Source organism: Sinohyriopsis cumingii, chromosome 10, assembly GCF_028554795.1.
Source record: "Sinohyriopsis cumingii isolate HCF-2022 chromosome 10, ASM2855479v2, whole genome shotgun sequence".
Taxonomy (NCBI): domain Eukaryota; kingdom Metazoa; phylum Mollusca; class Bivalvia; order Unionida; family Unionidae; genus Sinohyriopsis; species Sinohyriopsis cumingii.
The window spans coordinates 106,234,883-106,249,369 of NC_142970.1; the positions used below are offsets into that span (position 1 = coordinate 106,234,883).

Here is a 14,487-nt window from a genome sequence, read left to right on the forward strand (position 1 = left end):
TCCTTATCATAAGACCAGGTAATCCCTATCATAAGACCAGGTGATCCCTATTAAAGATTGTTCCTTCAATTAAGACAACCAGTTGTTTATGACACATAAATATTGACAAGAAAGAACATCATTTTTAAACAAAAGTTTAAAAACTCTTAAAGACACATTCCTGAATTCATGCCCAAAATTTAACCTGAGCTTCAATATTTGTTAATTTGCCCTGTACTCCTCACAGACTTTCAATTTAATGAGCAGCTAAGAGATTCTATACATGAATGACTAAAAAAAACATAGAGATAATGAATTCAGCTTTTCTGCATTTTTTATGACAAACAATAAACAAATGTGGACAAACACCATATCTGACACAATACCTGTGTTTTGCAATTTTATAATTATTACTTAGATAAATGTCATAAGGTTAAAGTCAATAAAAATAAGTATGAATTGATGATGTCATCTAGTGTTCCCCAATATATGCAGACTACTGTAAGAATTACCTCCCTTGACATACATTGGACAGTATCTCTCAGTATTGTCACATACAATAAAACACATGAAATTCACGTTTTCAACTGATTTAACCCACAAATTCAAGTTTAAATGCAACAAGAAGCAGGTCTGGTGATAGATTCCAAGAAAATCATGATTTTCTAAGTGCATTTAAACAGCCGCTTCCCTCCCACAAACCATGCCCAGATAAAGACGCAAGTTCTTCCAAATGTATAATTTTGATGCCAGTTTGGACCTAAGTATTAGTACATGCTTATTAAGATGTGTGCAGATATCATTGTTAAGTATTTCAGGCTCAGGTGCGTTTGAAACAAATGGTTAGCAAGATTCAATTTAAGCTCAAAGTAAAACATGAGATCGTTACAGTGTAACAAATTATACAGAAAAATTTAAAAATCTGAGTACAGAAGTTTAGAATTGATTGTCTTTACTAAATATGACAATGGAAAAGTTTTGAAAAAGGAACAAATTTGAAGTGCATGATTAACAGCACGGACAAGGCAAGTAAAATATTTCAATAATAGCTTAGTTGAACAGACGAAATTGGTCTATTTAAATGTATTCTGGGATACATAAATATACATGAAACTGGACAATTTTAAAGTATTCTGGTTTAATAGCATGTGGAAATGACACAAACCACACAAGTAAAACTGATACTGTTGGGGCCATAAAATGTGTCAATTTCTACAAATATAGCTAGCTCAAGAGAGGTCTGATTAGTAAAAGAGAAGCAGACAGTTTGTAGAAAATGGCAGCTTACAGATAAGCTGGTTTTAAAATGAGTATAAAAATAATTCATTTCAAATTGAAAACGATTAAATTTATGAAATGGTGTTCTGATGCAATAGCATGGAATGCTGACAATAACAATTCAATGTCAAGCTGAAAATGCTGCTGGGCAAATAAAAATTTCCAACCCAAATGCTATGTTGATTTTTGAGCAAAATCATGAAAATCTAAGATCTAGGCAAGTTGGTGTCAGAACACATAATGAAAACCAAGCTGAAAACAATACAGCCAAATAGCTGGTGGTTTTTTTCATGGTAATATTATTATCTATATTTTGTGACTGAAATGAGATCATGACAACAAATGATGTGAATTATTTCTGAATTTGGAAAAGGACATACACTAATTCTGAAATTAGTGCATTTAAGCTGAAAATTTAAAACTCTTTTATTAAAAAACTATCAACTATAAAAATCACCTTTAATAGACCAGGTACTGACTGTTTCCTTAACAAGCCACGATTACACTTGGTCTTTATTCTACATGAACAATTAAATCAATTAAATATATCCTTCAAATGTTATCACAACAATTTTGACTTGGAGAAATGCACTATCATCCAAAAATCAGTGTCAACCAGAATCATTAGAAGATACAGATACCTAAGCTTTTCAATGATCATGACTGAGAGATGCATACCTAAGCTTTTCAATGATCATGACTGAGAGATGCTTTCGACTGGGCAACTTACTGTAGGTGTAAATTGCTGACATTTCAAAGTTTTCTGAAAGCAAAAGCAAAGCACAAAGAAAACTACTAAAATCAACTTGGCAAGAAACAGCTTGGACAAGGCAAGAAAACTATTTCAATAATAGCTCACTGGACAGATGAAACTGGTCAATTTTAAAACATTTGGGTACATACACATGATAATCTATGCAAATGACACAAACCATGCATGTACGTAAAACAGACACTGGCCATAAAATTCAACCATTTTTTAATGTGTCTACTTCAAAAAAGGTCTGATCAGTATAAGAGAAGCAAATGTTTGGATGAAACATGCATAAAGTTTATAGAAAATGGCAGCTTATACAGATGACCTGGTTATAAAAAGTTTAAACGAATAAGAAAATAATTAATTTCAACGACTGAATTTATGCCTTAGTGTTCTGATGAAATAGCATGGAATGATGACAATAACAATTCAGTAACCAACTGCTTGGTTCAATCTGAAAATGCAGCTGGGCAAATAAAACTTTCCAACCAAATGGCTTTATAGATGTTTGAGCGAGGTAATGTCAGAACTTTGTCAGTCATAAAATGGTGACAAATAATAACAACTGAGATGAAAATGATATGGCCAAATAGTAGGTGGGTTTTTTCATGGTGACATTATAATCTAAAATTTGTGACTGAAATGAGATCATGGCAACAAAAGAGATGAATTATTTCTGAATTTTAAAGAGATTTCTTCCTTCCCTTAAACAAAAGAATATTAAATAAATGCTGTAATACAAAATTCTATTCTGTGCTCTAAGAAACAGTTTTTAGACACAGGCCCCGGAGTTACTTATAAATAATCTCACAAGATCTTGAAGGAAATTCCACAAGCGCGGACACCAATTTCCACATACCCAAAATTTCCTCTTTTTAATACTGTCACACAACATTGCAATAGCTACAATTTTCAATGGGCTTTGAAGGTCATGCAAGTGTCACTAGTGTTCATCACTACGCTGGCTTTTTGTTGGGATTTGCTGATAGCTAATTGCTTCCTAAAACAGCCTCAAAACTGAATTACATTTGAACACTATTCTGACAACTGAAATTATCCTGCTTTACATTCAATATATACAGTAAAATCTGACTTCAAAGAAACGTTGCTGCTGTTTACAAACTTGTCAAAAATATAATACATATGGTTCAAAGATTCTCATTAAAGGCATTAATATGTAAAATCTTTTGTTCTTGTACACATATCTAGCATCTCTTTGAGTTTTTCCACGTCCAGATACTACCTACGCAAATTAGCACAATGGGCTCACCCACTGCAGCCTTTAATAACATCTCACTAGTTACTGACAGCCAATTAAGTAATATATAAAATGGTGGCTTATACCTGACCTATTTGCCTTTAATTGCTACTATTTAAACTGCCCAATGGATAGTTTTACATCAGCTCAAATTGTGACAGTTACCGGTTATACATGCTAACGGGTACATACTGAAAGTGGTGTTGTTTTATCTTTTTTTGTTATTTTCGAAGATTATTTTAGCATAACATGCCATGCTTCAATCTGATTAATATGAGATCTCGATTTCATGTAGGACAGTGGTGATCTGATTTAGATTGCACCATGTTATAGCAGTTATTTCAACAACTTGAAATACATCTACACATTTCATCAGCATGATCAATGTTTCCTCCGGCAAATTAATTTTGTTTTGACAAGCCTGACTGGCACCTCACTGAGAATACAGAACAGGCCCAATCTAAAATGAAGGGGGGTCCAGACTTCGGGCTATCAGATTTTTTGAGCACTGCCATTAGGTATTCTTACATCTGAAAATATTATGCAATGATTGTTTATCAAGGATCTTGGGGAGCAATGCCAGATTGGCCGCCTCAGTGTGTCATTGGCACTTAGCTCACATTTTCTTAGCATTATGTAACCAAAAATGTTTCAAAACTGGTTTAAGACCAGCAAAAAAGAAAAACAAAATCATTAATGATTGTTTATAATCTGTGCCAGTAAAACCCATAATGACCTTGAAACAATTTATAACACTCTAAGATCATGATCCCTTTGTGTGTCAAAGTTCTTGTTGTTTTAGGTTTAATGCCATTTGTTAGCACACGATTGGCTATATGTGACAGCCAGTATAATTGGTAAAGGAAGAACACAGGAAAACCCCCGAAATAACCACTGACCCCCAGGAAGCTACGGGCAAACTTTATCACATACCTACACTGGCTGAGCCCAAGACTCAAATCCACATACCAAAGACAAAAATGCATAGACTTTCAAAATACTAAGTGCTGAGGTTATTTAACAGGGATTAAAGTTATTTAACAGGGATTAAAGTTATTTAACTGGGATTAAAGTTATTTAACTGTGATTAAAGTTATTTAACAGGCATTAAAGTTATTTAACTTGGATTAAAGTTATTTAACAGGGTTTAAAGTCCTGAATTTGAGGCATTGATGCAAAACTGTTTTTTTTTTATCTCCACTAAAAATATATAGCACCATCACATTAATAAAATAAAAACTCAGTTCTACTTCTAGTAAGTAGATCTGATAGGTACTAGTAAATTTCATGTTCTGGTGACTCTTGACATTTTTTAATAACACATCCGATCAAGTGTAGCATTTTTTGACGGAGTCAAAATTGGAAGCATTATGTTCCTAATGACATTTTTCATGTTCATAAATTGGAGTTGTAATTTGATTGCTGAACTGAACGACACTTTTCATGTTCATAAATTTGAGTTGTAATTTGATTGCTGAATGACACTTTTCATGTTCATAAAATGGAATTGTAATTTGATTGCTGAACTGAATGACACTTTTCATGTTCATAAATTGGAATTGTAATTTGATTGCTGAACTGAATGACACTTTCATGTTCATAAATTGGAGTTGTAATTTGATTGCTGAACTGAATGACACTTTTCATGTTCATAAATTGGAATTGTAATTTGACTGCTAAACTGAATGACACTTTTCATGTTCATAAATTGGAATTGTAATTTGATTGCTAAACTGAATGACACTTTTCATGTTCATAAATGGGAATCATAATTTGATTGTTAAACTGAATGACACTTTTCATGTTCATAAATTGGAATTGTAATTTGATTGCTAAACTGAATGACACTTTTCATGTTCATAAATTTGAGTTGTAATTTGATTGCTGAATGACACTTTTCATGTTCATACATTGGACTTGTAATTTGATTGCTAAACTGAATGACACTTTTCATGTTCATAAATTTGAGTTGTAATTTGATTGCTGAATGACACTTTTCACGTTCATACATTGGACTTGTAATTTGATTGCTAAACTGAATGACACTTTTCATGTTCATAAATTTGAGTTGTAATTTGATTGCTGAATGACACTTTTCATGTTCATAAATTGGAATTGTAATTTGATTGCTAAACTGAATGACACTTTTCATGTTCATAAATTTGAGTTGTAATTTGATTGCTGAATGACACTTTTCACGTTCATACATTGGACTTGTAATCTGATTGCTGAACTGAATGTTCAACAGAACATGACTCTGTATCAGTGTCTATCAGATCTCCATCATGTCAGAGATCTCTACTGTATTCTGACTGAGGTTTACATGTACAGGTATTTGAAACTGTGACAAAAAAGCCACAATCAATTTGTTTCTATATCTGATAAAAGGAAAAAGATGATTGGTAGCCCCTGAATTTCATCATGCTAATTAACCTATGAAAGGAAAATACATAAATCAACATTATTAAAAATCTGAAACACATGTAAATGCTTCGAAGGAAGTGCAACAAGAAAGGATTACCCCATGCTCTTGCAAATTATAACTAAAAGACTGAAAGACATAATTTGAACAAATTTACATGTATAAGATTTATCTATATCTAAAATGTTGAAAGACTTTTTGATTAGACTGCAATGATAAACTGAGTAGGCTACATTGACAATATTGCTGTCTACAAAAATGGGACAAAAACCATATAGTCGACAAAAATATGTCAAAGTTTACATAAGTTTTTAGTGTTTGTCATTTACATAAAAAACATCACCTACTCCTTTATAAAAAGATAAACAGAGACCATCAATTTTAAATTCTGATCAAGGACAAACTAACATACAAATAAAAAAGTTATGACATTGCATAGAAATCTGATGTTTTGTTCATAACCTACAATACACCTCAAACTGAAATCTAAAGTTTTGATCGTACACGGACAGCTGGTGCTGCTTTGCTCATTTTCAAAGCCAATTCTACACACTTACAGATCTTATCCAAAACTTCAAAAGGAACAGTCTTGTTGACTGGAAGATATACAACATGGTCAATGAGATATTTTGCCTCATATGGATAGAATGGGTCAAAGGACTCCGATTCCTGACTGGAAGTTTCTGGCTCAATAAGGTTCAGCTGAGTCGCTCCTCGATATGCATCAACTCCCATGGCGTTCAACAGCTTGACCATGTTGTCAGGATTCTCCTGAAGTTACAAAGAACTATTTTAATCCAGAAATCCTGCATGACTCAAATGGTTAATCATTTAACATTCTTACATGACTGAATCAGTTTGACATGTGCATTGGATATTATATTATACTGAATTAGGAGAAAGGATGAAAACATACAGACAGAGAACAGCAGACACAGGTACTGCATATATCATTATTTAACATTTCCTTGTCATATCTAGTAAATAATCTAGTTACTAAGCAATGGCTCATTAAGAAATAATGATCAATGATGACCCATTGTAAGTATAATTTGGTTAGAGCACTCAGGATGGACTTTGAGTCATCAGGGTAAATTTTTCCTTTATGTTACTATAAATGTTTAAAAAACACTTATATTATTGATGTGCTTATGAAACATCAGAGTATCTTAAGGTTTTTTAATTTTTACATGACAAATGGTTCAAACAATTCAAAATAACATGCAAATTTATAGACTGGTACCACACTCTATGGAGTATCTATCCTCCAGTAAGGACCATTACAAAGAAAAGTATGGGAAGAAATAACCTGTCATCAATGTCCATCAAATATCAGCTGAACGTTTGCATTTAAAAATTCATGAAATCTAAGCAGGCTGAAAATCATCAACTCTGCTCATCATGTACACAAAGAAATGTGTATGCAGCTGACTAAATCATTCAATATGATAAAATAACTAAAATATCATCAGTTGCAGATATGTAGCATGATGCCTGAGTGCTAGACATTTCTATAAACTGCCCCACTGCAGAATATGTTAAAAATGCAAAGACACATACTTTAGGATGCTCAGCAATTAGTTTCAATCATAGGAACAATGATTAAATGCTATAGCATCTCCATTCCCAAGAAAGAAATGTGTGAAAACCTGGCATTAGTGTACCATATATACAAACATTAATTACCATCCTTAAATTAATAGAAGGAATAAAGAAACATACCATGCAGTTTTTGTGCCCTCAAATAACTAATTCAGAATAAATATGTCATTTAGAAAACTATGTTAAATGGCTTTTGAGTTGAGAATAAGGAAATAAGGTTGGATATAAAATGAGGGAAAAATAGTTGCCACATGTACAGTCGCTTGAGAGTGCGTATTTAGGCATCGCTAATTACAACAAAATAGGACATGTTAGGATGTTATTTGCCAATCAATTGCTGATGTTTACATAACATGCACTGTTGAACATGGTTTCTTTTGAATATGCCAAGAGTGCCAGTCCTTATCACAATATAACTGCTAAGATAAGGATGATCTGTTCATTATTCATGCTGGCTTTCTTGCTTGTTTACTTAAGATTACTTAAGACTAACCTTTAGTTATTGTGCAATTTGGCTACAGTTGACTAGAATATGAAAAGAAGGCATATCCTAGGGGAAAACAAGGTATGGCATAGGGAGAAATGGCACGACCTTTGAGAATTTCACACATACTGGACCCTGGAAGATCAGTCAATATTTAGTGATAAGGAGACTTAAAAAATGCCACAAAAAACTCCAGATTTTAGGTCCAAATCTCCCTATTTATTTTATTCAGTCTCCCTAAGTGGCTTTTTAAAAGTTGAAAGGTACGATATTACTGTATTTGCCCATAAATGTGTCACATGTCGCAAAAGATGTCACAGGGAATCATCTAACTCACTGACATTCAGAGGTCTCAGAAATGCTTAATCATGCATATTTGGATGCCAATTATTTTACTGGGGAGCAGAAAATCACTCAGGCAGGAGTCATCCGTATGAACGTAATAAATGGGTGGAAATCTCAATGCCTTGCCAGTCCTGCTTCTGCCACCTCCTTAATGAGAAAATGTATTGATCAATTAGCTGTGAATGACAATGACAGAATCCAGTGGCTGAAAGATCCCTTGATGTACATGCTGTCATTATATAAGTACATTAAAGGAACATGATACAATAATTGAGTAGCAAGGTCAAAGATTTTGACTGGTGGCAGGGTGGGGAAATGTGCTGATATTTACAATGACAGAATTCAGTGGCTGAAAGACCCACCTGATGTACATGTTGCCATTGTAAGAGTACATCAAAAGAACCTGATGTAATAGCTGGGCAGCAAGTTCAAAGGCTTTGACTGGAAGCTAGGTGGGAAAATGTACTGATATTTACAGTGACTGAATTCAGAGGCAGAAAGACCCATAGATGTACATGTGGTCATTTATAAAAGTACATCAAATAAACAACTTTATCCTTCATCACTGTATTTATTTCCAAGTGTAGTGGAATAAGCAGTGCATGTGACCTCAGAATCGAGACATGTTGAGACTTAGACAAAATACCATTCACAAATTTGGATAGTATTTTGGAGTTAAACGGCAAACTAACAAAGACTGTAATGAGATTCAGAAGAGAGCTAAAGTTGATAGAACTAAAAGTTCAGATGGGACAGTAGCCAAGTGTAAAAAAAAGTGTGTGACGCCTAGCTTAGTGATTGGAATATGATCTTTCTTGGATTGACAAAATTCAGACTCACTCTGATGGACAAACAAGAGCTTTGTCAATGTTATAAAGAAGGTAGAAATTAAACTGAATGGCAACCAATATTTCTTCTAATTTGCATAGTTTTCTGAGAGGGGACTGCAACTTTTGCTAGCGGGATTCCTATTTTTACCAGAATGGGAGTCCTGGATGCCTATTTTCAAAATCCTAGCAAGACCGCTGGACATTGTTTCACCTGGACAGTCGTTTATGGCAGTTATGGTGATACTGGTGTAAGGGAAAAAACTGGTTGATTCAGTATGAAAAAGCAAAGGTTCTGGACCAATGGATTAAAGGGGTAGGGAAGGTTCTGGAAGGATACTTCAGTATAAAAAAGCAAAGGTTCTGGACCAATAGATTAAAGGGGTAGGGAAGGTTCTGGAAGGATACTTCAGTATGAAAAAGCAAAGGTTCTGGACCAATGGATTAAAGGGGTAGGGCAGGTTCTGGAAGGATACTTCAGTATGAAAAAGCAAAGGTTCTGGACCAATGGATTAAAGGGGTAGAGCAGGTTCTGGAAGGATACTTCAGTATGAAAAAGCAAAGGTTCTGGACCAATGGATTAAAGGGGTAGGGCAGGTTCTGGAAGGATACTTCAGTATGAAAAAGCAAAGGTTCTGGACCAATGGATTAAAGGGGTAGGGCAGGTTCTGGAAGGATACTTCAGTATGAAAAAGCAAAGGTTCTGGACCAATGGATTAAAGGGGTAGGGCAGGTTCTGGAAGGATACTTCAGCAGGCTGGGAGGGCAGACTACATAAAATTCTTCTCAACCATTCATTGACTGGGGGCATTGGATTGAGAGTAATACACTATAATAGAATGTGAGAGTAATACACTATAATAGAATGTGAGAGTAATACACTATAATAGAATGTGAGAGTAATACACTATAATAGAATGTGAGAGTAATACACTATAATAGAATGATGTTTAATAATATACAATAACACAATGATGTTTATTGATGAAATACATGCCAGTTTTTCCACTAAAAATTCATGTATCATTCTATGTATAATAAATCTAGTGTTGTTGCTTTGGGTTTAATGCCATTTTCAGTGCAAGATAAGTTATATATGGTGGCCAATATAACTGGGAAATCCCCAGCAAGAACCACAGATCCAACAGAAACTATTGGCAAGTTTTCTCACATGGTCACACTGGCTGAGCCAGACACTCCACCCCATACAGAGGTGTGATGGCTGTGACTGCCTTAGTAAATGTGAGCTCTTTAGATAACTCAGCCACCCGGCCATCATAACTTGATGGAAGAATTAGTTTTCCAACCAAACTTCTATGTCATTCTATATTTTACAGATCTAATATGCCTTCAAATCTATTCATAAATCCACACATTATTCATATAAGATGATAAAAATCCATGTAATGATCATATCCACTGACAATCCATGTAATGATCATATCCACTGACAATCCATGTAATGATCATATCTACTGACAATCCATGTAATGATCATATCCACTGACAATCCATGCAATGATCATATCCACTGACAATCCATGTAATGATCATATCCACTGACAATCCATGTAATGATCATATCCACTGACAATCCATGCAATGATCATATCCACTGACAATCCATGTAATGATCATATCCACTGACAATCCATGCAATGATCATATCCACTGACAATCCATGTAATGATCATATCCACTGACAATCCATGCAATGATCATATCCACTGACAATCCATGTAATGATCATATCCACTGACAATCCATGTAATGATCATATCCACTGACAATCCATGCAATGATCATATCCACTGACAATCCATGTAATGATCATATCCACTGACAATCCATGCAATGATCATATCCACTGACAATCCATGCAATGATCATATCCACTGACAATCCATGTAATGATCATATCCACTGACAATCCATGCAATGATCATATCCACTGACAATCCATGTAATGATCATATCCACTGACAATCCATGCAATGATCATATCCACTGACAATCCATGTAATGATTATATCCACTGACAATCCATGCAATGATCATATCCACTGACAATCCATGTAATGATCATATCCACTGACAATCCATGCAATGATCATATCCACTGACAATCCATGTAATGATCATATCCACTGACAATCCATGCAATGATCATATCCACTGACAATCCATGTAATGATCATATCCACTGACAATCCATGTAATGATCATATCCACTGACAATCCATGCAATGATCATATCCACTTACAAGTGATACCATTGGTAATAATTTTGTTGGTGAACTGTGCTTTGATCGTATCTGTTGAGGAAGATACCATTTCTTTGATCGTATCTATTGAGAAAGATACCATTTCTTAAATCCATTGATGAACATTGTGTGGTTATGTAGGGTATGGTTTTTGGTTGTTTTAGTTTATCTTGAAAGAGATAAAACGGGCAAACTAGAGTGACATATATTCAACTATTATTACTATGCAATATAAATAAACATTTTGTGTGTTTTTATTATGTGTCTCACTATATTCAATCCCACTTCATTTTATACTGTTAGAAATAACTTATTTGTTGATAAAGAATTTTTGAATTTTTTTAAATGTCTTAATTTCAAATCTGAACATCATAAAAGTTCTTTGATGTTAAAATATGTAGTGTATCAATAAAATTCTTGCAAAATATACTCACGGCTAGAAAAGGAAACAGCCAGTAGTTCTTAACCTCTGCTTCCTGTCCCACCAAGGTCACTGAGTCTGGTAGCCTCTCTTTCACATATTCACCTTTAACCTGGCTTGTGTTGAAATCCGATTGGCTGAAGGACTTAAACCTTCCCAGCATGACTTTCAATAAAGCTGTACTAGGCCTGTGCCTGATTCTTTCTATTAAATGGTCAGGGAATCCTCTTAGTAACTTAATAACAGCTGCTTTGTGGTCAATATTAAATGTTCTTGTCAGGAACATGCTTGGTTTTATCACAGAAGGGCAATTTAGGAAAATAAATGGTACAAAATATTTCACAATTTTATAGAGATAGTCAGACTGCTTTTGTATGCTGTATGAATCATAAAGACTCTTCATCTGTGAGAAAATTTCTGAGTCTTTAATCTTTGCTATAGCACCACCGAATGCTGTGTAGTATTTTATAACTCCAAAACTAAAGAGTGCGATATCACTTTCGGGATGACCAAGCTTCTCAAAGCCACAGAACACTTCTGCACAGTCCTCAATAACGGATAATCCATGCTTCTGTGCAAACTTGATTATTGGACCCATGTTAATCCATTTACCATAGATATGGGCCACAAGTACAGCTACTGTTTTCTCCGTAATAAGTCCCTCAAGAAGTTCTGGTTTAGGTCCAGATGTGTCAATACTTATGTCCAAGGGAACAACCTGTGCATGAAACAAAAAAAGTGTTGAAGAAATTATGACAGAAATGTGCTGACAACTGCTGAACTTGATCACCATTAAGCTTAATGGATCAACCAAGTGACGGTACCTACGGTGATGGTACCTACGGTGATGAAAGGTGCTCAAAACAACATAACCAGCACAACTTAAACATAATTAGGGCAACTAATTACAGTGATACTCTGATAAACAGAAGAAGAATTTTCAGGGCAGCTTCAGTCAAGTGTTCATAAATAGGACATTCAGTTGTTGTTGTAGGGTTTAACGCAATTTTTCAGCACACGATAGGCTATACATGGCAGCCAGTATTAATGGTGGAGGAAGATCCCGGGAAAACCCCGGAAAGAACCACCAACCCACAAGAATCTGCTGGCAAGCTTTCTCACATACCAACATTAGCCGAATCCGAGACTCGAACCCACGCAGACAGAGGTGAGATGGCAGTGATCCGTAACAGAGAGCGCTTTAGACCACTTGGCCAATCGGGGCCCCCAGGACATTCAGTATTTTAACTGCCCCATGAATACCAAATGATTAGGCAAGTCTGTAGAGGAGGTCATGTCAAAGAAGGCTGGGTCGAAGGAGGAAAGGTCAAACCAGACTGGGTCACAGCAGTGACAGTTTATGGAACTTTGTATCATCTTTTCTGTTTCAATTAAAAACCAAAGCTGATTTGAAACAGGGCTGTAACTGGTACTTGGTATCTATGTATTAATACAGACTTCACTAACTGACAAAAAACCTCACTTTACAGAGGTTTTAAAAACTTATTTTAAATTAAAATTGGTATTATACAAACCAACTCCAGATTGTTGGAATGTTGAAACTACTGACAATTTCTAATGACCTGTCCTTGCTGGGCGGCATAGGTTTCTTCCTCCCAATTGATTTCTGTACTGTAAATATCTCAGCAATTTGCCTTAAACAGCTTGCTTAGTTTATACAAAAAGTTTTACTTTCCCTTCAACATGTTCAAGGATTTTTACATTTAATAATACAGAGAAAAAACATTATGTTGCAAATTATGAGGCAGACAATAGAAGCACATGTGTTCAAGGGAGGCCACCCCTGCAAGTATAAAGCAACTTCTGGCCACTCCACCCATTACATTATGAAAGCCTTAAACATTTGAGGGTAAACTGAGTGCACTAATCTACATGGAGAGAAAAAACAATGGTGTAAATGTATTCAAATAAACAGAGCTTTTCTTGTCCATTTTTCACAATATTTGCAGAAATATTTTTTTCTGACACAACACCAGATGCCATTTATGATGCCAAACACAAGATTTACCCCACTTTTTTAAAACAAAAATGTTAGGTAATTTCCTGACTTTTTCCTGCATAAAATTGATTTTTTTTAACTGTTCACTTACAATCCTAAATTAATGGAAGCATAAAGCATTTTGACTTTGAAAACATGGACTTAAAGAATCAAAAGCTGTTTATATTTTGTTACTCTCTCATAACATTTGAATTAGTCATACAAAAATTTACCATAAACACAAGATGAATCCTTAGAAACCAGTAAGTACCACCAAGTAAAAACTACATGATGTATCGTTATAAATCAGTATACCGGTAGCTATTGAATTTCATATCAATTTGCATGAAACTAATTTTAATTTACAGAATAAACTTGTTAACTTTACTGCCTATGTTGGCATTTAAAAAGTTTAGAGAAAAAAAACCATAATAAATTATATACCGTTGTATAAAATTATGGACTGAATTTATTTAATATCATTAAAGAAATGTACTTGATTTGCTGTTTGGTTACACTGTATCCAAACAATGTAAAATTCAATAGCATTATATAAAAATGAATGGAATTCAAATAAAATAAAACACTGTATAAATATATATTAGAAATAGATAATTATTTGTAAGACTGTCCATACTGTGATTTAACTGATAAGTTTTCTAGATAGAAACTGATGCTTTTTTGAGTAGTACATTGAATGATCTGTATACAACAATACACAACAATTACTGACATCAAGTGAATGCTTTAACAGTTATTGCTTACACATCTGCACATGTTAAAAGCATCTGTGCTTTTTAATTTGTGTCTGAAGAAACTGTTATGTATATTTGATTTAATATATATTCGAT

At 34.3% G+C, this 14,487-nt stretch overlaps 1 protein-coding gene across 3 annotated transcripts in view; it reads right to left on the reverse strand.

Moving 5' to 3' along the window:
- The window catches only part of LOC149790776 (uncharacterized), a 43,088-nt gene that overhangs the window by 12,696 nt on the left and 15,905 nt on the right, over positions 1-14,487 (reverse strand). Inside the window, exons 4-5 of one of the 3 annotated variants that reach the window (XM_089972837.1) lie at positions 11,651-12,355; positions 6,252-6,465 (exon numbers count right to left, since the gene is read on the reverse strand). In XM_089972837.1, coding sequence (XP_089828963.1) covers positions 6,252-6,465; positions 11,651-12,355 — 919 coding nt within the window. Of the gene's footprint in view, positions 1-5,998; positions 6,466-11,650; positions 12,356-14,487 lie in introns of those variants that run through there. The other 2 variants (XM_089972836.1, XM_089972834.1) reach the window with 2 other exon arrangements.